We start from the raw sequence: 23,836 nt of genomic DNA, 5'->3' as shown, positions 1-23,836 counted from the left end.
GAATCAGAGGGTTGCACTGAAGGAGACAGAGCACTACAGGACCCCATTGCATCCGGTACAAAACGCACAAAGCCACAAGAGTTTTCTGCTTAAACTACCTGAATACTGACTTCAGACTTTCAATCCTAGCTTGGCCTTGGCCACAGAGCACACAGGGATTAAGCCAAGCCCTTCACTGCCTGGAGGAGGCTCCAGAGAGACCTGAGAGGAGCCTTTCAGATATCTAACAGGGCACTACAAGAAGGAAGGAGATAAGACTCTTCAGCAGGGTCTGCTATGACAGGACAAGGGAAAATAGTTCCAAACAAGAAGAGAGGAGATTTAGACTGGATATAGGGAAATAGTTTTTACACTAAGGGTGGTGAGGCACTGGCACGGGTTGCCCCATCCCTGCAGACAGCCAAGGCCAGGCTTGATGTGCTCTGAACATTGATGGAGCTGTGTGTGTCCCTGTTCAGTGCAGGAGTGGGACCAGATCATCTATGAAGGCCCCTTCCACCTCAGATGATTTCATCATTCTACTGCTTCTGGTGGATTTTGGTTTTTGTTTTTTTTTTAATAAGCACCTGTCAAAAACCTTAAATCTGAATAACACTCAGTGTTTTTCTCAACATCAGTAGTAGTGTGAACACGTGCAACACTGATGTGAAGCAACAGGGAAACAAAACAGCTGAGGTTCCAGGCGTCTCAAATTGCAAACCTAGAATCAGCAGACATCTGCACTGCATTATACAAAACAGCATGCCCAAATTTTGACACAGGCTGATTTCCTAAAACAGGCCAAGGCAATTTACAGCCCATGCTTCCAGTTCAACAACATGGACAACTGGAGACCACTGACCAAGGAAGTAGCCTGGCTTCTCGAGTTTACTACTAATAAATATGCTTTTTGAGCTTAACTGCTCAACAAAAGGTTAGGATTGTATCCTCTCCTTTTCACAGCAACATCATGGGGACTGGGACAAGCAAGAAGGAAATTCTCTTTGCTTGGACTCTATTAGATTATAGATCATCCTGCATCTTCAGGATACAACAAACTGTCTTCTACAAGTACTTCATTTCTTCCCCAGACTGCAGAGGAAATGCCGAAAAGGAAAGAATTCAGATACACTGCAGCAAACAATTTAGAAATCCAGCAAGAATATTCATAATTAGCTCTTCTGAGTAGAGCTTGAATTGAATGTAGTAAACAAAGACCTAGGTCACACCCTCAATGAAAACAAAGTACTGAATAGTTGTTCACTGAGTGCTATTTCCAGAGAATTGAACAGTGTATAATTATGTAAATAACAATTACAATTGTTTAAATAATCTTATTGCAGAATTGAAGGGAGTCAATTTCATGATCATTTTCAGATTCAGCACTTACTCCTTTTTCAGTGCTTGAACTAAGACTAGGTTCAGTATAATACATTCTAGACTGAGAACAGCACTGAACTCAGAACTGCAGAAGCCATTATGTGAAGGTCTCTAGGAGACACACGTCAATCCACTCCAACCACACACGGTATGGGCACAGCCAACGTGCAGCCAGCCCAACTCCATCTGCAACAGCACGGAACCACAGAATCACCAAGGAAAAGACCTCCAAGATCATCCAGTCCAACCGCCCACCTACCACCAATGTTTCCCCACTAAACCACGTCCCTTACATCTCAACTTCATGCAAGTATGGTATTTGGCTGGCAACCTATTTAAAACACAAAAGCTGTGTGTTCTGTTAAACATCAATATAAACAATGTAGACCGCACCAGGATTTAAGAAGTCACCATATGTGTGTTACAGCTTACAATTGTTTGTGTAAGCAAGTATTTCAGATTGTTTGCTTTATGAATGGATTCTTTTCGTAGAATGCCCTTTCAAGACTCTTCTGAAAACAATGACATTTTAAAATTTTACCATTTCCAGTTCAGAATGGACGAAACCCAACGTTTCTTTCAAATAAAGCCAGCTCTGCCTCTGGACATTGACATTACCACTGAACCACGCAGACAGGTGCTGAAATCAATTCTGCAGAGCTTGCAGAACAGAAAGCCATGTCCCACTCTGTTTGCTGCCTGGAGTTCCTTGTCAAACTCCTCAGAGCAACTGAAAGCTCCAACAGTCTTGGCAGTACACATTGCCATTTTGACTGGGTTAGCCAGAGCAAGACTAGACCACATTCCTGTTAGCTGATCCTGGCTGTGGTGATCTGCACTTGTGTAAGCTTAGGTACGCAGGCAGCAGTTTATATCCACAAAGCTCGCTTTACAAACACACGTGCAGAGGAAAGAACAGCTCAGGAAACTGATATCCAGGAGACTGGAAGTCTACTAATCACAGAACTAGGGGGAAAGACCCCCAAGATCCCCAAGCCCAAGACACCCCCACCATACCCACTGATAGTCAATGCCAGATCCCCACGGTTCTGGAACACCTCCAGGGATGGTGACCCCACCAACTCCCTGGTAGCTGTGCCGATGTATTACCACTACTTTAGAGATGTTTTTCCTAATATTAAACCTGACCAGAGAGCTCCAGGTCACTAGTTTGATACTCCTTAGCTTTCCTTAGGATCCGCTTAAAATACAAGGACTGCTCTGAAAGTAATGCCTCCTATTCTCTGATGCTGGCCTAGGACACAAGAGGTGGATGCTGGTGGGATGGCAGGAGAGGTTGAACCTTTCCACCAGTATCCCATTTCATGTTGTTGCTGAGAGACAGATGGCAGCAGAGGGGCAGTCTGACAAAATGACATGGCATGGGAATGTGAATGAAGCAAAGGTGTGTCAATTAATTCCTCTATGTGAAAAAAACTGGACTCAGTGATGTTCATCAATACTCGCTGAACTCTTACTGTTGACAAGACACAGGGTCAGTAATAACAGCCAGAGTCAAAATGGCAGTCCACAAAGTGGTGACGTGAATTTCCATTTGAAGAAGATGTTCAAGATGAAGACCTCAGCAGGTAAAGTGATCTGCACTGTGTTTTGGGATCAGAAAGGGGTGATTTCCTGGAACAGGGACAAACCATCAACTCTGACTGTTACATCTTTACACAGACCAAGAAAGGCTGGAAATTCCAATGTCAGGCAGAATCATGCCAAAGACAGCCTTTCTCCTGCAATACAGTAATGCCAGGCCCCATACCAGTTCAGAAACCTGTAACATTCTATTACAAAAGCACAGAATGGCCCGGGTTGGAAGAGACCTCAAGGATCATGAAGCCCCAATTCCCTACCACATGCAGGGCCACCAACCTCCACATTCCATAGCAGCCCAGGCTGCCCAGGGCCCCATCCAACCTGGCCTTGAACACCTCCAGGGATGGACGGGGCATCCACAGCCTCTCTGGGCAGCTGTTCCAGCACCTCACCACTCTCACGGTAAAGAACTTCCCCTGACATCCAACCATAACCTTCCCTCCTTCAACTTAAAACCATTTTTCCTTCCTTGTCCTGCTGTTACCTACCCTTTCAAAGAGTTGACTCCCCTCTTGATCATAGGCTCCCTTCTTGTTTGGATTATACCCACCATACAGTCTGGATTTGGTACATTCTGACTTCTATCAGTTCAGGCCAATGAAAGACGAACTGCATGGACAACATGTTCCTAGCAACGATGCCGTCACAGCAGCTGTGAAACAGTGGGTCACTTCTGCTGGTGCAGATTTTTATGAGCGTGGTGTGTAGGTTCTTGTTCATTGCTGGCAAAAATGTAAAGCTAATGATGGTGAAAAACAATGTTCTGCAACTGAGAATTTACTCTGTCAAACAGTGTTGTTATTCTTTTTGTACCTGTCGTAGTTTTCATGGAAATAAGTAGGAGGCATTACTTTTGGAGCAACCTACATACCTTAGGGATGACTTCCACTAACAGTTTTTCATGACAGCTAATTTCTACAGTGTCTGAGAAACTCATGGCTGCTGGAAGGGAGTTTGTGAGAGAAACAAGGTCTTACTGCAGTAAGATTCTGGGGCTGAAATCTATTCGTCCAGGAAAATGCAACTGGTTACGACTGCAAGGGAATCACTGACACCTTTTTAAACAGCTCAGTAGTTGGCATGCACATCACCAGAAAAAAAAACAGAAGTTAATGAATAAATTATTGCTCTTTACTTAAAGAGAAATAAAAGTTAAAGCTCTATTGAGATGTTTTAAAAAGGTTAAGAAATTGTTTTAATAAGAGCTAGGGGAAGTTCTTCAACACTTGGAAATTGATCATAGACCATAACATACCATAGAACCATAGAATGGTTTGGGTTAGAAGGGATCCTTAAGATCATCCAGTTCCACCCCCCTGCTACAGGCAGGGACACCTCCCACTACACCAGGTTGCTCAACATCCTGAGTTGGATTTGCCTTCCAACCAGAGAACAGGTGCCTGGGAGGTATGAAACATAACACTCTCTTCAACAGAAGGTTAACCAACAGTACTGTAATAAAATACAACAAATGTTATTACTGCTTTTAAACAGTACATGGAACAGCATGGCTTTGTGCTTGTGCACTTTGAAAGATGACTGAGGAGCCTGCATACTTTCTTGCTGGTTATAAGGTAGGGGTAGAATACACAGCTCTGAACATCACAAACCTACATCACCAGCAATTTCCAAACATAACAGGGGGAAAATATTTTGATTCTAATTAAAACAAGAACCACCATGTTTCAAAAGAGTTACTTTAAATGAAGTTTTATTTGTTTTGAAGCCACAGTCCAGAGATAAGGGCTCTGGACCACTCTGTTGCTGCTAAGGACAGCCTTGGTTCATCCACATAGACAAAGGAAAATCCAACTTGGGATATTGAACAACCTGGTGTAGAGGTAGGTATCCCTGCTATAGCAGGGAACTGGAAGTGGGTGATCTTAAGGGTCCCTTCCAAACCAAACCATTCTATGGTTCTGTAATTAGAACTGCATTCCTTCACTGCTCAAAATCAACAAATACATTAGAGGGATATTAAAGAGTTAACAGGCACTGCTCCATGCTTCACAGCTTCACTGTTTCAGCAAGTTTCTAGTAACACCTAATTAACAAGTCTCTGATGAGCTGTTTCTTAGAGAGCTCAGCCTTGGTGCTCCATGCAAACCTTGGTCAACTCGCCAGCCGTGCAGCCACGCCACCCTGCTGCTCCTGGATGAGAGAATGCTGTGTTTCTTATGGACAGCTCGGAGAGGTCATTCACAGCCCCCCTGCTCAATAAAAAAGTTTATTTACTAAACTTGGGAGCATTTAGTACAAAGCAAAACACAGCAAGCTACATCAAAGCCTCCCCATTATCACTCCCTAGTGAACTGTGAAAATATAAATTCAAAGCTGACAAGCTGGTTAGACTTTTAACTAAAATCTGACTGCAATTAACTTTAACCATGCCACTCTGCTACTGTACTTCTGGCACCAACTTTGAGAAGTGGCCCAAATTCTTCAGAGGAACAGAAAGACCATTTATCTACTACATTTATTCAGGGCAAACCTCCTTCGTGTCAAGCAGGGAATGTAGTGTTGCTGATGGAGACTGGCAGTGATAAAGGAGCCAGTATGATTTTCAAATGAGTAGCATGCCCTGCTTTCCCAAAAGCTGGAGAAAAGTGAATAATATGCCCTCCTAAATAACAACTGGGTACCAATTCTGAGACACACACACAGTGGGAAAAGGTGCCTATAAATTACTGGGCATAAAAAGCTACTGCTTTAACAAGGCTTCCTGCTTGGATCTCCTACAGAAATGGATTTTTACTTGTAAAGGTTGATTTAGGAAAGTTATTCACAAAGAGGGAGAGAGAAGAATCATCTATGTATAATAATGTTAAGAAATGACATTCATTTACACAATAATTTGTGCTCCTGGGGTCCCTCCCAAGGCTCCTTGAAGTCCTATGCACACTTTGTGTACTGATTCATTTTCACAGTACCAAACCTGTAAGACAGAGCCCGACACAAACGTAACTCATTACCTAAGGCTCCATATAGAAATGAAAATAGCACCTATCGTTTATGTATTTGCAATACATAAATCAAGAGCTGTACCCAAAGCACAATCCATTCCAAATATTTATATTTAGTGGAGGCTTTAAATCTGGAGGCCAAAATCATCATATTCAATGGAGAGAGGTGACCCTCAAATGCACAGGTCATACCTTAAGTGAGTTAAATGGCCCTTCACTGGTGCTGTGCTCTTCTGATTCTTAGACGTTGCATCACTAAGTTTAACCTCTCAGCTAGGATTAATCTCCCTCCTCTTCAGGCCTCCAGCTTAACTCTGAAACAACTGGAGAACACAGTCTTGACTCCATCATTATCTGCAAATCTCCACAGCAACAAGATAACTTGAAGGACAAAACAAGAAAGCTAAGTGGGTACCTCTCAAATGACAACCTGAAGATGATTGTGTGTCAGGACCCTGAAGTGGTATTAAACACCACAGCTCTCCCTTGAGAGCAACGTCGTGTTTTCTTTCAAGGACTTCAGACCCAGGAAGACAGAATTCTCCTACCAGAATGACAATACAGGTTCCAGAGGAACTGGATACTGATTAGGACAAAACAGTTTTGCAGCTTACAGTTCAAAATTCTGAACCATAGAAAGGAAAACTTCCTGGAAACCTAAGTACAAAAAGTACTTCTGAGATGCTATGGCAGAGTTCTAATATTCTGTTACCTGACATTAGCTCCAAACGCATTTTCCTCGCTTCCAACCCTGCAGTCTCCCCCAGAATGCTGCCAGTTCCCATTCCTTTAGCCATCCTTCCCCCTCTCTTTCTTTCAGGAATATCACCTGTATCTTTCCAGACTTTGTCCCACAGTGGCCTGGCTCAGTGCTTGTCCAAGAGCTCTGGCAGGTGAACCCTGGTGAATCTTGCTGCAGCAGCTGAAGATGTCAGCAGATCCAGCTGTCTGCACACCACTTTGCTGAAGGTTACTGTCATCACCATACAGCAAAATCAGCATAGAGCATCTACCTGTAAATTAGTCATTCCAATGCAAAGCCACCCTGCTGACAGGCTATAAGCCAAAGTGCCATGTTGTGTACTAGAATGGATAAGGTACACGTATGCAATTCTTCTTCAGCTGACTCTGCAGAAGGAAACATGTCTAGGAACAGAAAGATCTTACAGCCCCATAGATATACCTAAGCCCTTCTGTCCTTGGGTGAAGAGCATTCAGTTCTAATACAAGAAAGAATGAAGGTTCAAAATCAAACTGTAATTCTAGACTGTGATTTGAACAATATTTGCAACAGACCTGCAAGGCTTCTGTGTTGTATGCTTTAAATATTACCAAATGAGTGGAGGTGCCACACTCTTGAGGTACAAAAGACATTTGGGACTCTATAAACCATGCAGTGAGTTCTGCATCCAGAGACAGCTCTGCGGATAAAAGCGAGGGGACAGCATCACCACTAGACTGGAAGATTCCCAGAAAGCAAGCACAAACCAGGACTGGGCACGAAGCCCTTTATTGTTATCAGTGTTTTTGTAAAGTCAGTTGCCAGGAGTGACAAACCTCTGTTTTCTAGTAGCAAGTGTTAAAAATCAGAACACCCAGACTTTTGTTGCTGAAGAGCAAGGGCTATACTGATGGGCGTCTCTTGGAGACACCCATTTCCCTACGACAATGGAGGAAAAAGGAACAGGCCATATTTTCTGCCTTTGGATGCGATCCATCGCAGTTGCTACACACAGCATTCCTTTGCCATTTGGTAACTGAGAAACACTAGGCTTATTAAAAAGGAGGAAAAAAATCTCTGCGGTGCTTTGGTTGGTAAGCACTGGTCAGAGGAGGTCTGCTGTAATGAATGGATGTCAGAGAATCAGCAGCCCAAGTGATACATTAAGTACTAGCTGTCAAAACAAGGGCTGCTACTTCACTTTACCAGAAGCAACCATTTATACAAACACTCCTGCAGGTAGATACCTCTTCACTTCTTGCTTGACCTCAGCTTTCCAAGATGCACAGACCTGCAGGGTTACATACCCTCACCCTCAGATGTGTACATAATGTGGTGCTCTGGAGCACTTCTCCCTCCCATCCTGGTTTTATGTAAGCAGCCTTGCTTTTGCAGGGATTTCAGAAAAGCTGGAGACAGTCACGCTTCAGGAATCTCTCGAAGTTTAATTAAGTAACGATGTCCTAAAACCACAACACAGCTTCACTAGGCACTGTGGCTGTAAAGTTCAAAAGGTAAACAGGCAAGCACATACACTACACTTCAAAAGGCTCTACTGGTTCTCCAGCAATAGCCACCAGCAGAAAATGAACGTGTGTGATATGCTCTGCACTTCAACATTCTTACTTATCATCTAAATATTCCAATGCACTTCATGAAGAAGTGCATGCTTAACATGAATTAGACTAATACCACCTACATGGCATACATGAATCATCCCCAGATTTAGGGATTGTGCAACAGGGATGCAGAGAAGTGACTTGACCCAAGGCTGCACAGCATGTGGGTGGAAGCAAAGCAAAGAGCCCTGACTGCAAGCTCACTGTGCCTCACCTGAATCACATTCCTGGGATCCACTGCAGGGTGATGTCCTCTATAGACAAATCACATGCTTAAATCCATCTTGGCATGAAAATGCCAAGGGTCTAGGAGAGAGGCGTTTAGAAACAGAGATTAATAGAAGGCTTAACGAAGCATAAGTTAAAATGGGGACAACCTGCCTTCCAACTTGTTAGTGTGCAAGTCACAACAAAAAGCTTCCTTTTCCACTTGCCTGCTGACGTATAGGATTACACAATTTTCTCTCATCACCTTGAAGTTTGGCCGAGCATTCTCCCTGCTTTTAAGATGAAATGTAAATGAATGCCTAAGCTCCCAGCATTAGCACAGTCACAGATAGTAAGTGGCTGAAATTAGGTCACTTTGGCCAATGCTGTATCACTCCCCACAGAACATTCATTCTTCAGCTCAGGAGAAACATTTTTAGACAGAAGCAAACTTGAGAACTGCATAACCTGACATTCACGTGTTTCATTATATCACTGCCCCAGATACAAGCTGAGCAGCACCACAAGGTTTATATAAGCAAACTATTACGGTGGTCTTCACGGAACAATCTGAATTTTGAACCGATGCCATTACTGCAAAGACTGATAACACAGAAAAGGAAAGTACTTAGAAAGCTCTGTAACCCACTGGACTAAATGTGTTGTTTACTGATCAAGGACCCAATTCTGGGACAAGCTGAGTCACAAAGATTTGAAGCCCTCAGACAATCCAAAGATTGTTGGAGGAAATAGCTTTCATTTGACCACGACAAGCAGCCAGTGGCATACAGACTTAATAGCTCCTGATTTACTACACATTAAACATAAGAAATACATGAAACACTGCACAGGGCACTGGTGAGACCACAGCTTGAATGCTGTGTTCAGTTTTGGGTTACTTACTGCAAGGAGGAAGCTGGGTTGCTTGTGTGCAACAAAGGTGGTGAAGGGACCAGAAAACAAGATGTATGAAGAGCAACTGAGAGCACTGGAGTTATTTAGTTGGAAAAAGGAGGCTTAGGGGAAATCTCATTGTTCCCTACAACCACCAGAAGAAATGCTGCAGCAAGGAGGGTGTTGGCTTCTTTGGTTGTGCAAAGAAGTGGTGGAGTTCTCATCCTTGGAGGTATCAAAGAGATGTGTGGACCAGGAGACATGGTTTAGTGATGGGACTTGGTAGGTCAGTCTGATGGCTGGATTTTCATCTTGAAGGTCTTTTCCAACCTAAGTGATTCCATTCAGATTAGTGAGACATCAAACAAATACGTATACACAAAGGATTACCTGGAATAACACATTCCTAGAATTAGATGACTTTTTTCACATCAGCTGTTTTTCCTCCATTAGGGGATATATTGGTCTTATTAATAGTAATAATTCTAAAAATGCAGCACCTCCAAGAAATCTGAAAATGAAAACAACGTTCCTACTAATTCTTATTTCTACTTGAAAATATTTGCTGTAAAATATGAAAGTTGCCTATTTTAAATGAACATAAACTTTTTTTTTTTTCCCCAAAGAAAATGATCTTATTTTCGCAAACTGGAAAGCATTTCCTAATTAGCATTAGCCTCTGACTAAGCCAATGTGCAAGAGGAGCTTTTTCTTCTTCCTGGCTTACAGAAATTTCTTTGTAAAAACTACTGAGAATAAATAATTTTCTTTCAAGTACTGAAGAACTAAGTGACATTTAAATTCTTCAACACTCTGGAAAATAGGATTTTAGGGCAGACAGGATTTTTGATCTTCCCTTCACACAGGTGACACAGGATCCAGTTAGCCTGAGTTCGATTCCGCTGTCAACACGTTCCAGGATTCGAAGGAAATCATCATGATGAGAAAAGAGATGACTTAAGAAGAGAGCAAAACAGAAATAATCACCTCAGAAATAAGCACCTCAGAGACAGATGTACTTCCCATGCGCTGGACTCTCTATCATCTGTGGGGTCTAATCATAACTGGCCTCGTCCATTACACAGGAGCTCAGAGCTCAGTGTAAGGGACATCCAACTAAGTATCACGCTTACCTTCAGCTGAGTTAAGTGACAGATGGTCACAAAACGGACTTCATGAGTCTTGATGCAGGCTGGATGGGGCCCTGGGCAGCCTGGGCTGGTATTAAATGCGGAGGTTGGTGGCCCTGCCTGTGGCAGGAGGTTGGGGCTTCATGATCCTTGAGGTCCCTTCCAACTCTGGCCATTCTGTGATTCTACACACAAGGATTTCCTACCAGAAGGTTTACACTCATCTGTGCAGAACTTTCTGGAGGTCCCTCACGGACTGTGCAACAAAATTCCACAGGAGCTTATTACCATAACCAGCAACATTTTCTGCTCCAAAGCCAGAGCACACTTCATCTTGTCTTCACTACTCCCCACCGGGTTCATATTACTTAAGAGTCCACCAAATCAAAATGCTTGGATGTATAAGCCATTTCCCTCACAGAGAGGAAGAACAAACCACACACAAAAGACAGATGTCACATCACTTAATCCAGTGTAAGGAAGAGTTCAGACAAAGTTATGTGCCAAGAAACATTGGAATCTGTACAGTACGGTAGTCAATCATTTGAGTACTCAACCAGCTGAGCAAAACTCAGGTTTGCTTGAGCTCCTCTCAATCTTTATTCTGCAGCTTACTTCAGCTGCTTGACCCTTGCTTCTTTGCTTCTCCTCTGTATGTCCCCTCCCTGCGACCATTCCAGGCCAGGCTGGATGGGGCTTTGAGCAACCTGGTCTAGAGGGAGGTGTCCCTACCTGTAGCAGGGGGTTGGAACTGAGTGATCTTAAGGGTTCCTTCCAACCCAAGCCATTCTATGATTCCTTTTAGCAGTAACATGACTTAGTATTCAAAGCTGGGCAGCACTCATCCTTAGTGCCAAATGCTACTTTCTTCCCAAAAAGCATTTTGGAACAACACAACAAGTCATCAGCAAGATGCTGGTAATTGACATCATTTTAAAGCTAATGATAAAGCAAACAGAAGTTGGAAGTTACTTACTATCCCACTGCACCATCTTCTCCATCACATTGTTTTCTTAATTTCTAGATATGCATTCATTAGTGGATAACCTAATTAGCAATACTAGTCAGCTGGTCATATCTGCCTTTCAATATGGCAGCAGCAACACAATTCAAAGGAAAACACTGGAACTGATGACAGCTTGCAAAGTCAGAATATAGGGAAAAGAAACCACAGATAAGGGATTTCTTCACCTTGCCCTATTATTTTGACAAAACTAAAATAAGCCCAAATTGACAACATTTTAAAACTAATCAGGCAGTTGAGGCAGGTCAGAGAGGAGGAATTCCACTCACAAAGCTGCCCTGAAGAAGAAAATATTTTTCCAGATTGGAAAGCAAAAAAAGCTCATCAGAGAAGTCAAAATACTGGATTAGAAGTGGAAAAGCTCATTTCCTTGATTTCACATACATTCTCAGGTTGAATAATCTATTCTGCTCCAACTTCTGATCCAGTTATGCCATCTGAACCAACCCAGCAGCTCCATGATGGGTTTTGTAACCCAAAAATCAGAAGAAACCCTCACTGAGAGGTCAGACACCTGTTTATAATTAAAGTCAGAAAAAATAAGACCACGTTATGAAAATCCATTCCTTCTGCATGCTGTCTGTGGATGATAATATAATTCTTTTTTCTGCTTTCCAATGGAGAATACATACTGCTATTTTCCTATCATTTGCTCTGTTGCTACACTCCCATAGGATCCCAATCCCAATCACTCAGAAACAAGCTCCTTTGTGCCAAGGCCCGTTGTCTTGGCTCTGTGCTATGGCAGCAGAAGGAAAGAGCACACAACATACTCTCACACCAGGACATCAAGGAAAGGAGGGCAGACAGCAGCCTGCAAAATCAACTCGCTGTCAAGAACTTGCCCACCTGCCTTTCAAATCAACAGGAAGCCACCTGCTTAGTTCACACTTCCATCCACAAATCCTGTTGTGATAGGATCAAAAAAGTGTACTTTTCCTTGTTTTGAACTACGGCACTGGAATTTTTATTTTATTGTTATTTTGTTAAAGAAAGCTCTTTGATCAGATAAATATTTTTAAAAAGAAAAACACAACAAAGTCATCCTATAAAAGCGCAGGCCCACAATGGCTGTTTGGAAGGAAGAGATTACTCATGATGGAAATAAAGTTGACTTCATTCCCCAGTACCTGTGCTCACATTCTTAGGCACTAGTGTGCTACTTGCTCAAAGTTGATTCAAAAAAACCAACCAAACATCCAAGCAAACCAAGAAACCCAAGGCAAAGCGCAACAGCATGGCAAGGATTTCTTTTGTGCACCCAGTTAAGAAGCTGTGCCTTTTCTAACAGCATTTCATGGTTCCTTATACAACCCTATTCGTGCACCCCATGTAGAAGAGCGATTCCAGATCTCATTTGTATGCTACTTCATGTAGAGCTGGGTTCTTCCTCTCCCCTCTCCCACATTCATCCTTTAAAACAAACAAACAAAAAAAAACCATCAAATGTACAACTCACAGTGGAGAAATCCACTAAAAGACCATTTTTCCAGGACAAGGTGTTATATTCCATCCAGATGGCTTCAGACGTACCCAACCTGGTTCGGACAATATGAAATCTGCCACCAACAAAGGCTTCTCCATGCATTTCCCCAGTTATTTCTCTAGGCTCAATTATGGATGTGAGCTGCATCCATTTAATGTCTGAGGAATCTCATTTTCTTAATTATTGTTATTATTTTTTTTAAGAGGTGGAGAGAGGTGATTCACAAGAGAGAAGAACTACAATTTTCACTCTGTTTGGACTTTTCTTCTTAAAAACGTTTACAATCTAAAAACACCCACAATGCAAAAAGCAAGGGCAGCAAAAAAACACCTCCAAAAATGCAGTGCAGCTTTCACACAAAGTGCAGTTAAAAAATGACTAAGTTTTCTTGATATATGAATTTGCGGGTAAACCATTTATCAATGACCTGTTTACCTGTGCAGCAGAGTCCCTCAAGCCGAGGGCCATGTCATTCCCCTTTGACTGATTAATTAGCCAATCAAGGGATATTTTTCACTGTGAGGCATGATGGTTTATTCCAGCTAATGCATGGTCTCTAATGGTAACACATTAAAGCCAACTCGGCTGTTTATGCCTATCGAAGTGACCAAAAGGGAAGGAGAGAAGATAAATCAAAAGAGCCTCCCCCAGTTTTGTTTCAGTTCCTAACAACCCCCCCAAGGAACTAATGCTAGAAGCAAGGCTCTCCTCCAATGAAAAGAGAAGAAAAGAAGAAAAAGCACCATTTCTTCCAGACTGGGAGATGTCTCTTTCCTCTCCCTCTCTCTGCTGATATCTCAATGGCACTAATTTATCCTCAGTTGATTAACAAGGTGTTTATAGAATAGGCAACGAGGACACCACGCAGGCTAAAGTCATTTTTACCAGTTCTCCTGGAGCAATCTTGTCTGCATGGAGGAGTATTAACAACATGGCCCCAGTTAACACCTTGAGCCTAATTCAACTTCATTCTGACTTATACAGTATTACAAGTTATCAACTTAGAATAATATTTTAAACCCACTTAGAATCACAGAATCACAAGAGGTTGGAAGAAACCTCCAAGAGCATCCAGTCTAACCACCCACCTACTCCCAGTACTTCCCCACAAACCCATGTCTCTTAGTACAAGAAGTATCATTTCAAGCTACTACGTGTTGTCAGATGCTCTATCTGCATCACCTGCATTTAGCCCCTTAGCTGTATTGTCACGCTGTTCTTGTGAGTTTGCCCATGTTTGAAACACAACCAGTGCATGTTAATGATACAAACCTGTGCTTACTACCTTGAGAATCTGTTTTATTTCCAGGCTGGATGTGGCTCTGGGCAGCCTGATCTGGTGGTTGGTGACCCTGCACATAGCAGAAGGGTTGAAACTAGATGATCATTATGGCCCCTTTCAACCCAGGACAGTCTATGATTCTATTTTGCTGCATTTTTTTGTTTGGCTTTTAAAGGAAATCCTCATCTCTTGCTGTTAAGAATCAGCTAGAGATGCTGGTAAGTATGCTGCATAAATATGCAGTAGAACAAAACTGGAAGACCAAAGAAGCAACTGAAGTATTACAGTAGTATTAAAATTACCATTAGCAAGGGCTTTTTATATTTCATTAAAAAAGTCAGAAACAGCAATGATAAAAAAACAGAAACAGGTGAACACACAAATCTAATGATACTCCCAAGCGTTTTTGCTGCAGAATACAGCAAAGGCACCTACTGAATTCAAGAAAACTAAGCTACTGCAAGCTGGCACTTACAATTCCTTCTGTCATGAAACTCTGTAGGACCAGCAAGGCTTGCTCACACGTAGCTCTGAGCTAGGGGCTTGCAACCTTCTCCTAATTAAGCAGGCTCCTGGGGATTCCAAGTCTGTGAAGGCACCATTGGGTTGTGCAGACTGGGCCACTCTACTGCTAGCTTTGTTCCACAATCCAAGAAAGAATACAACGTAGCCTTCACAAGAACTGGATAGATTAAGCATGGAGCAGTAGCCATTCTCAGAAGAACACAGACAGCTTCACCGCAGGATACACTGAGAATATAAATTCGGGGATAAATAGCATGCACCTCATTATTAGCTCTCTGCTTAGACCAGTAAAGAAAGAGGTGAACATCTCTAGGAATGCTTTGGCTTCACGGAATATGTACCATCTTTGGAACAAGTGAACGCTTGGGCACCTGTGTCTCAGCACAACTAAGGGGGCCTGGAGAAGATGCCCAGTAATGCCCATTTCAGTATTTTCCTACCATCTTCCTCCAGAACCCAACGACAGCAATTACATTTTTACTGCAGTTTCTTAAGGAAGCAAATCTTCCACAGTCTCTCTGCCCCGATATCTGCGTACATCACACGCTCTTGTTTCTCAAGCAACATTTTAATCCAACCTAACAGCAGCTCAGCTATTTCAAAGATACTAAAGCACTCAAGCTATTTCTAAAGATACTAAAGCACTCAAGTATCTGATGCAGATGGGCAGCTGGACAGAGAAGGCCAATAGATCAGCGTGCACATGGAGAGGGATTTCAGCATGAGCTCATCTCCTTTACGCCACAGAATCCAAGCACGGCACAACTACAGGAAACCAAGCTTCATTACTGGAGCTGCACAAAGAATAACTCGTTGGGAGATGTTTTACTTACATCTTTCCCCATTCCAATGGGTCTAAAAGTGTTAAATTCATCTTTTTTTCTTGGCATCGCTTACTGAGGAGCTGGGATTTCCCTTAGGGGACTTTTCCACTGCCCTGCTGACATCACTGTGAGGAAGCCTGCTCAAGAGTAAGGTTGTGTCTTCCTTTTTCTAATTGAAGGTTCTCACCCCCATCACCATTCTTGGCTTTTGCCTACCCTGATTACTATCCCTTCCCGTCCTCTGTTCCTCCCTCCCCCTGACCCTCAGATATTTATAGGCAGAGAGGTCACCTTTTTCTGCCTCTCTTCTCAGATGAACGCATCCAGTTCCTCCACTCTCTCCTTCTAGGACTTGCCCTCTAACCCTGTCACCCATTTTACTAAAACCTTTTGGACTCTCTCCAGGTTTTTGATGTCCTCTTTCTGTTCTGCTTCTCGGTTCCAAATCTCTCACGCTAGCTACAGTCTCCAAAGCAGAACAGTAAAAAGGTGGAGTTAATTTTTAACTAATTTTCCTCTCCTGCAGGTTTTTGTTCCCTGAAAGCACAAAATCAGAGCCTTTTGTCACAGGTAAGAAACTCACACAGAATCACACAGAATCACAGAATCACCCGGGTTGGAAGGGACCTCAAGGATCACGTAGTTCCAAGCCCCCTGCCTAGCAGGGCCACCAAACATACACATTCAGATCAGGTAAAAAGAAACTAAAGTTGTCACATGCCTATAAGACACTGTTAAACCCCACCAAGATCAGCATCGTGACTGGCATTTTGCAGAAAGTTCAGCTGTAGGGAATTGCATCAATTTACCCGTAGCTCCAGTGGGCCAGTGACAGGGCCTGGCTCTAATGGATTTTCAGTTACATCCCTGAAGATTAGCCAACAAGGTTTTCTGATAAGTGCTGGGAAACGTTAAGTCGGTTGAGGAAGTTCTGCAAAATGTGTCAGAAGATAATTTCCTGATTTAAAAAAAAAAGAAAAAAAAAAGAAGAAGGCAACAAGGGCAGATAGTTACATTTCTAATGACTAACACAGAAGAAATCACCACGAACTCGAGACTTTCGGGCTGCTCAGATCAGGTTGTCAGAGGGAACTTACGCAGGTTTACATTCAAGCTCCAGAAATTCGGAGGAAGCAGATTACTCATCAAATGGCCTGAGACATGGAAGTGAGATGGATGCAAAACATTCAGTTTTGTACTCATCTCAAATGGAGTTCTTACAAATGTGCCAGCAAATCACAACCAGTCCCCCGGCCCCCAGAGTGAAACCAGTGCCAGAATTATGTTGTTCAGCAACCAAGTTGGGACTGTCTGTAACTCATTCCCAAATCCTCAGTCTCACTCAGGAGTATTTTCTCCAGTGATAAGGCTTCATCAGGAAACACAGCTGGATGGAGGAAGGAAATTCTGAGAAGCAAAAAAAAAAAAAAATAGTGGGGGTTCGAGGAAGTTCAACCAGATAGGAACTAATGGAATTTGTTTTTCTGTCTCACCGGCTCCCAGTGTACCTAAGCAAGCGAGAAAACCAGAGGGAAAGTGGGGGCAAAAGAAAAAAAATCAGCCTGGCAGATCTCACCCTGCAAAACAGGTCCTCACTGCACGTCCCCAGAGAGCATCGTAATTACAATTCAATATTTTCGATCACTTGCTCACCCTGGGAAAAACTACAGACGTTTCCAATTTAATTCCACTCTGAAACCCAGCCATTGTCTTCTTCCCCCCATTTTTATTTAATTTATAAAAAAAAAAAAAAAAGGAGTCCCTGTGTAGTTTATTAAGGAAGTTTTAGTTGGACACACGATTTATCAAAATCTTTATAAAGTGTCTTTGTGTGTAACATTCAGGAGAATGAAAGGTGGTGCCTAACATGAGTAAGGCCTATCCCGATGCCATCCAAACAGCTTTCACTGGGATCCTGGTTTTATTACTTCTAGAGAAACTCCTTTCAACCCTTTGAGGCAAATTGAATTTCCTTCCATATCCTTTGCGATTCCACTCTTTTGCAATCTTTACTGTCCTCTCGCCAATTCCCCTTCAGTTTGACAACACAGATAACCCAAATTTCAACATCCTTACTTGCTGCAGCGGTGTCAGTGTGACACAAGAGTAAAGATCCATTTGCCAGATCAGTCACTGGCTACTGAGACAGTTAAGAGCGAGCCTGAAATCTGCTCTTCAATTAGGACATCATAAACCAAAGTAGCACAAAATGTCTCCTGCCAAAGACACACAGGTCAAGATCATAAAATGACTGCTAATAAGCATACAGCTAAGACTGAATATGACTAACTGGGACAACATCTCTCAAACATACTTGATCTGCTGAGACACCAGCAGCTCAGAGGGGGGCATGTTTTTGAGAAGGACTTCAGAGAAGGCAGGGTTATTCTGTAGGGTCCTCACCACGTCACTTAGCCTTAAGTCCTTCCATTGGTTTCCACTTGACTGTGGGCACAGATGGATTTTACTGGGTATCACTTTCTTTTCCCCCTCCTTCTCCTAATCTTTAACAATAGTCTGGTATAACACAAACCAGCTGTGTAGCACAGGACCACAGTGCTGAAGTTTCTCATTGCAACACCACTGCCAGGATCTACAGCACTACAAGCCACTGCTGGATACCAAAAAGCTCAAAGGCTGAAAGTGTAGCATCTCAAAGGAGTGAGAGAAGATCTGCAACTCACAGATGAAAAACTTGGCCATAATGCCACCAGACAATGGAATACAACTTTAATTCACTCTGTACACTTCAGTGTCCCTGATCCCTATGGAATGGTCGTGGAGTCTCCTTCTCTGGAGATGTTCAAGACCTGCCTGGATGCCGACCTGTGCGACCTGCTGTAGGGAACCTGCTTTGGCAGGGGGTTGGACTCGATGATCTCTGGAGGTCCCTTCCAACCCCTACGATTCTGTGACTCTGTGAATAACAAATGCTCATCCAGCTGAGCCTGTTTTTAGCACAAGAACTTCATTATTCCAAGTTATTCCTTATCTCCCACTCTATAAGTGATCCATTTATGGAATTCTGTTATAAATTTGAATTGGAGGTTTTAAGGGAGAGAAATGGTCAAAATCTAACCTAGCAAAGTCTGAATGAACTTGCTACAGTTGACCCTACAACTGAACTAGAGAGCTCCAGAGGTCTCCTCCAGTCTGCGATTGTATGAAAAGCAATTCTTGCATGAAATCATGAAATCATACCCAAAATAGTCCTGATCTCAGTTCGAAATAACTAGAAATCTGGGCAACAGAATTATTATATCTTGGTCAGAAAGTCAAGAGTTGAGAGCTGAGGACAGATCATCCATTCCAAATTTGATTTGGACTGAATGCTTCTCTAACCAAATCTTGAAGGGGGGGGGTGCGGGGGGCAAAACAAGGGGAGAAGAGGGGAAAGAATCTAAATACCTTAGAAGAGGATTTAAAAATACAATGTCATGCTACAGGAACAATTTTTATACATCATCTCGGTTGCACATACAGCATGGAACATGTAATTGGATTTACAGTTCTAGAACCTATGAAGTATGGAAGCTGTCCTCATATTCTCTGAACAGGGACAGCAGTGTACAGCATTTATCAGCTGTCACAGGGGCTGCAATTATAGGGAACCACAACCTACCACAGCCTGAAGGCATACCTCAGGGCTCTGATGGACACCAGAACTCTCCCTACCTTATCTCTGTACAGGAACAGATAGGAACGGCTTGCATCCAAGAGAATGACAGCACTTTCCTGCTCCTGTAGTGCTTTCTCTGCCACATTTAGGCAGTAGCCAGAGTACAGGGATTTCAAGAACAGAATGCAAACATACACAGGGAACAGCACTGCACATCCTCAAGAGGCAGCTCCATTTCTGCCACCTTAAGGACCAGGCTCTAGAACATAATGGGAAGGGCAGAGAGAGTTCACGGGTGCAATGAAATGGAATTGCTCAGAGCTGGAGGGCCTGAGCAACACATTTTTGTTCTGTGAAAACTCCACAGATCTCTGACCCATGAAGGGAGGGAAAAAAAAAAGCAATTGTGCTCTCCCAGTGGCTGCTTAGCAGCAGACGGTAGCCAGAAGACAACAATGCAGCCCCAAATCATATTACCTCCTGCCTACATTTGCATGTGGAAATCTGGCCACTGAACAGGGAACAACCTGTGACTTCTTGCCAGAACCATGAAACGCGAGCTTAGCTTTCAGCAAGGTTAAAAAGGAAATGTGCACAACAGTGGCCATCACCTTCTGCTGGCTATAACATCACTATATTGGTCAAGGAATTTGCACCAACTTGCACACCCCTCACAAGCTGCCACAAATGCATGCACTCAACAACAGCAACAACAAAAAGATGAGGAGCATAAAGAGGAAACAAAATAAACTACTTGGAAAAATGGCTGCTGCCTTAGCCATAGCAACTGTCTTCTTCCACTGATTTGCACTAAAACCCTGTTTTTCCTCATTTCATAGTGATTTTACTGCAATGGATCTAAGGCGTATTTACCCAATCAGCAGTGGTGTCAATTGAGAGAGTTCTGTTGGTGCATATGTACTTACAGCATTTGAGGCCTCTAACAGCTCTCATGAATTTGAAGTGCCAAAATGCTGGTATCAAGACAATAATAAGTTAACACTGGTTCTGTGAACAGAAGTTAGAGTGAAGTGACAGAACAGTTTTCAAGAGTACTGCAGAATGAGCAAGGGGATATTTCAGAAACTGCCATTCTAATTTTCCAGGTGCCATCTTTCCCTCTGGCTGCATGAGACTTCAGAGACCTCTGAATCAACAGTGCAATCCTCACAGCATACTCATCTGTGCTTTTCCAGGTGTTATCTTTTCCAAAAAACACTTCTGGACACATCAGTAGCATCCCAGTGTAAGCCTGTTTTTCATACACTAATCCAGCAGGCCTATCTCTACAAGTGCAAAGTGCTAACAGATAGAAGAAAAAGAATAGTAGTAAAAACCTTGACCTCATCACAACAAAGTTGGGGAAGTCTTGGCACTAACTGCAAAGACATGACATCATCACAATTCCTACAAATATTTATACACACATTCATAGCCTCTAATGGTTCAGAGTACAGCCCTCCACCTGTAACCTTCACAAAGAAACAAGAGTGATTCTACTTACACAGAAGCCCTTGCTTTTGATAAACGTGTGGTAACCTCATGAACAGAAAATTACATATTCTTGTGTTAAAAAATAAGCAAAGAAACAAAAGAAAGGTGAAGCCTCTTGTTTACCTGTGTCTTCACACTCTTCTGTCGCTTCCCAAAGATGCAGGACAGGTCATCCTCACTGCGCAATGAGAGATCCTTACCTGGAAGGGATAAGGGGGAAAAAAAAAGCACAGTCTTCTCATCTGGTGATGATAGGCACATTTTGATAACCAGCTGTAACCTACAGACAGAGAGAAATTACTTTTGGAGGTACAAAAACCAAGAGTAGTATGTTACAGACACTAAATGAAAGCTGCCCACGGCTCACACATACTGCAGGATGTGCACATGTGGGTAGGAAAAGGCTGGTGAGGAGACAACCACAGCCTGCTAGTGAAAATCTGTGGGAAAACATCTGTAACATTAATTTGTTTTCTCCCACCTGACATTGTAATTGGCATAGCAGAATGAGGGAAGCAGCCTGTTCTACTCTAAAGGGAAAGGAGAGTTGTATTCTCCTGCACACAAGAAAGTAGAAGGTGAAACTGAATATCTTGAGATCTTAAAGAGAATTTCCTGTTTCTGTCTGAATTCAGGGATTACACCCTTATACTGAAAAAAATTGCCCATCTTTACTCTCTTAATCTCATATTAATGTAGATTTCCCAGATGCAAGTGTGGCAGTTAGGACTATGAGCAGTGCCTGTGCTCCTCTAGCAGCAAGACTACAGAACAGCACCAGGAACTTTTGATGGCTGCTGCTCCCTTCTCCTGCTTTTGTGTAAGCTTGTCTTGTTTAGTCTGAAAGGAAGCAGGATTGGACTTCAACAACAAGGGCCACAACAACATCAACCTTTTTCAAATAACTTCTCCGCTTTCCCTGAAAAGGAGGAATTTCCCTGTTTTAGACCACTGAGGGTACAGTCAAACAAGGGCCTACCTTATTTAAGCACTGCAGCCAAACAAATAAGGGCTATTGTTAATATAAAAGCCTTGCTATGTGTTTTACAGGCTCTGAAGACACTTCTTTTTTTCTTCTATATTTAGCAAAAGGTTAAATCCAAATCAAAATAAATCCTCTTTGCAACTACCTCAAGCAGGCCATGGTCTCTGTACTTGGAGACCTGAACTACTTTAATTGTTTAATGTCATAAAGTGGCACGGTCATGTTAGAACACTTGACTTCCAGGCTGAATTCTTTCAGCACACAAAAAAATTTCCAATATCAGAATTTGGCCTCCATTCAGAAGTCAATTACCTGTTTTAGCAGAGGCATTTGTTAACAAAAAAACATCATGTACAGAGTTTTAAGTTTAATAAATTAGCCATTAGTGGAAACTGAGCCTAGCCATACAGTGAACCACATCTATACACACGGGTGTGTGAAAGGGGAACGCTACCAACAGAGAAATACAGCAAGTGATTGAACAGTGGCCAGGAGCAGAGGACAAGTTTGGCTGAAATCATGCCATTGCTCTAACATAGAAAGAAGCTACCAAACCCCACAAGCTTTTCATACAAGATTTTCTGGCCTCCAATCGCTGTCCTAATTTACCCAATAAAGTATATAATAGATCTAAGAGGGCTTTCCTCTTCCTGCGTTCAGGTTTAATCTGATCACTGATCTTATCCACATGATCTCTTAGCAAGGGTTACTGCAGATTGCAGAGGATAGTGCAGCACAGATAACGCAGTTACTTGGCCACCACCTTTGCCTCTCGGTCCAGCCCTCCTCCCATAAACACAGCTGAGAATATTCATTGTTCCTTAGTCAGCTGATGGCTCCTACAGATAGGAATTGATTTATTCAGCAATATCACCCTACAGCCATCTAGAAAAGTCCAACAGAAAGAGGAATAGTATACTCCAGGATGCTGCAAGGGGTGTTTCTAAACCATCATTCTACTTGTTGTATATGGACTACAGAAGGGAAGTGATCAGTTGGACATGTTTTACACATCTTGGCTACAGATTAAGAAATAAAATTTCCTCTTACCTTTTGCAAACTTCATGTAGTGGACACGCTTCCTAGAGGATTTTGATTTTTCCTCAAGATTAAATGTCTTCTTCTGATTAGTCACTGAGGATTCTTAAAGAGAAAAAAAAGCAGGTTCAAACCCTACTAGAAAAACATTAACAACCAAATTCAAACAACACTGTATTTAACTTTCTCTTTCAAAACAACTTCTCACTGAAGGAAGCACAGTAACCTCTCTCAGAGACATGTTAGTGCCTGACTTTTTGCCACATCCCCTTCCATTCCCATTTCCAATCTAGTGTAATTTGAATAGGCAGATAGAGGTACTGCAGATCAAAGGCAAAGACTAATTTAACACCATTTCTAGGGTAAGAAGAGACTAGTAGATCAGGGTCAACTGTTGATTATTACAAAATATTTCCAGCCCTTGAGTCTGAGAAAGCACTAAGAAACTGGAAAAAATAAAACACTGAATCTAAATGGACAAAAATGGACACAGACCCACAAAAAAGAAACATAGCACCAAACAGGCTTTTCAACCCTACTTAATGTGCCTTGATACTGCCATGTAAGGAAATCAAACAGCAGCAGCCCTTTTTCATCCCTAAGACCAGCAAAAGCTGCCACGTGTGTATTATTTAATTCTGTTAGCTTTCAGAAGAGGGGCTGCATCTAAACTACCCACTGGGAATGGTCTCTGGGGTCAGTTCCAAATTCATTAGGAGGTGTTTAAAACAGAGTGTTGGCTTGCACAGGTCAAAAGCATGTGAAGAATTAGTCTAACTATTTAACAGTGCAAAGTTCCTGTGCCTGAGAGGTTATTCTGCTGCTACAGACACACTCTTTGTATCCACAGAGCATGTTAATTTACAGAACTACCTCGGGAGGAGGTAACCTGCAATCCTGTAACAACCACTTTATTGGTGCTGTCCTGAAGGGAAATAGGCACTGCAGGATTCCATGCTCCATCACTACAGAAAAGGCTACTCAAGGTGAGGTGGTTTTTTTTTCTGCCAGTGGCAACTGGGATGGGTAGATAAATCAACCCATACCCTGAGGGTCACGTT

At 42.5% G+C, this 23,836-nt stretch overlaps 1 protein-coding gene across 1 annotated transcript in view; it reads right to left on the bottom strand.

The window, feature by feature from the left end:
• The window catches only part of PINX1 (PIN2 (TERF1) interacting telomerase inhibitor 1), a 58,914-nt gene that overhangs the window by 25,036 nt on the left and 10,042 nt on the right, over positions 1-23,836 (bottom strand). Inside the window, exons 5-6 of the mRNA XM_042832623.1 lie at positions 22,788-22,880; positions 20,876-20,952 (exon numbers count right to left, since the gene is read on the bottom strand). Of these exons, the coding sequence (XP_042688557.1) occupies positions 20,876-20,952; positions 22,788-22,880 (170 nt within the window). The remainder of the gene's footprint in view (positions 1-20,875; positions 20,953-22,787; positions 22,881-23,836) is intronic.

The sequence above is a fragment of the Centrocercus urophasianus genome, unplaced genomic scaffold (assembly GCF_019232065.1).
Source record: "Centrocercus urophasianus isolate 14NV4802_14NV808 unplaced genomic scaffold, USGS_Curo_1.0 seq_39, whole genome shotgun sequence".
In the NCBI taxonomy this organism is placed as follows: Eukaryota; Metazoa; Chordata; class Aves; order Galliformes; family Phasianidae; genus Centrocercus; species Centrocercus urophasianus.
This window is presented reverse-complemented; position numbering and strand designations above follow the sequence as displayed.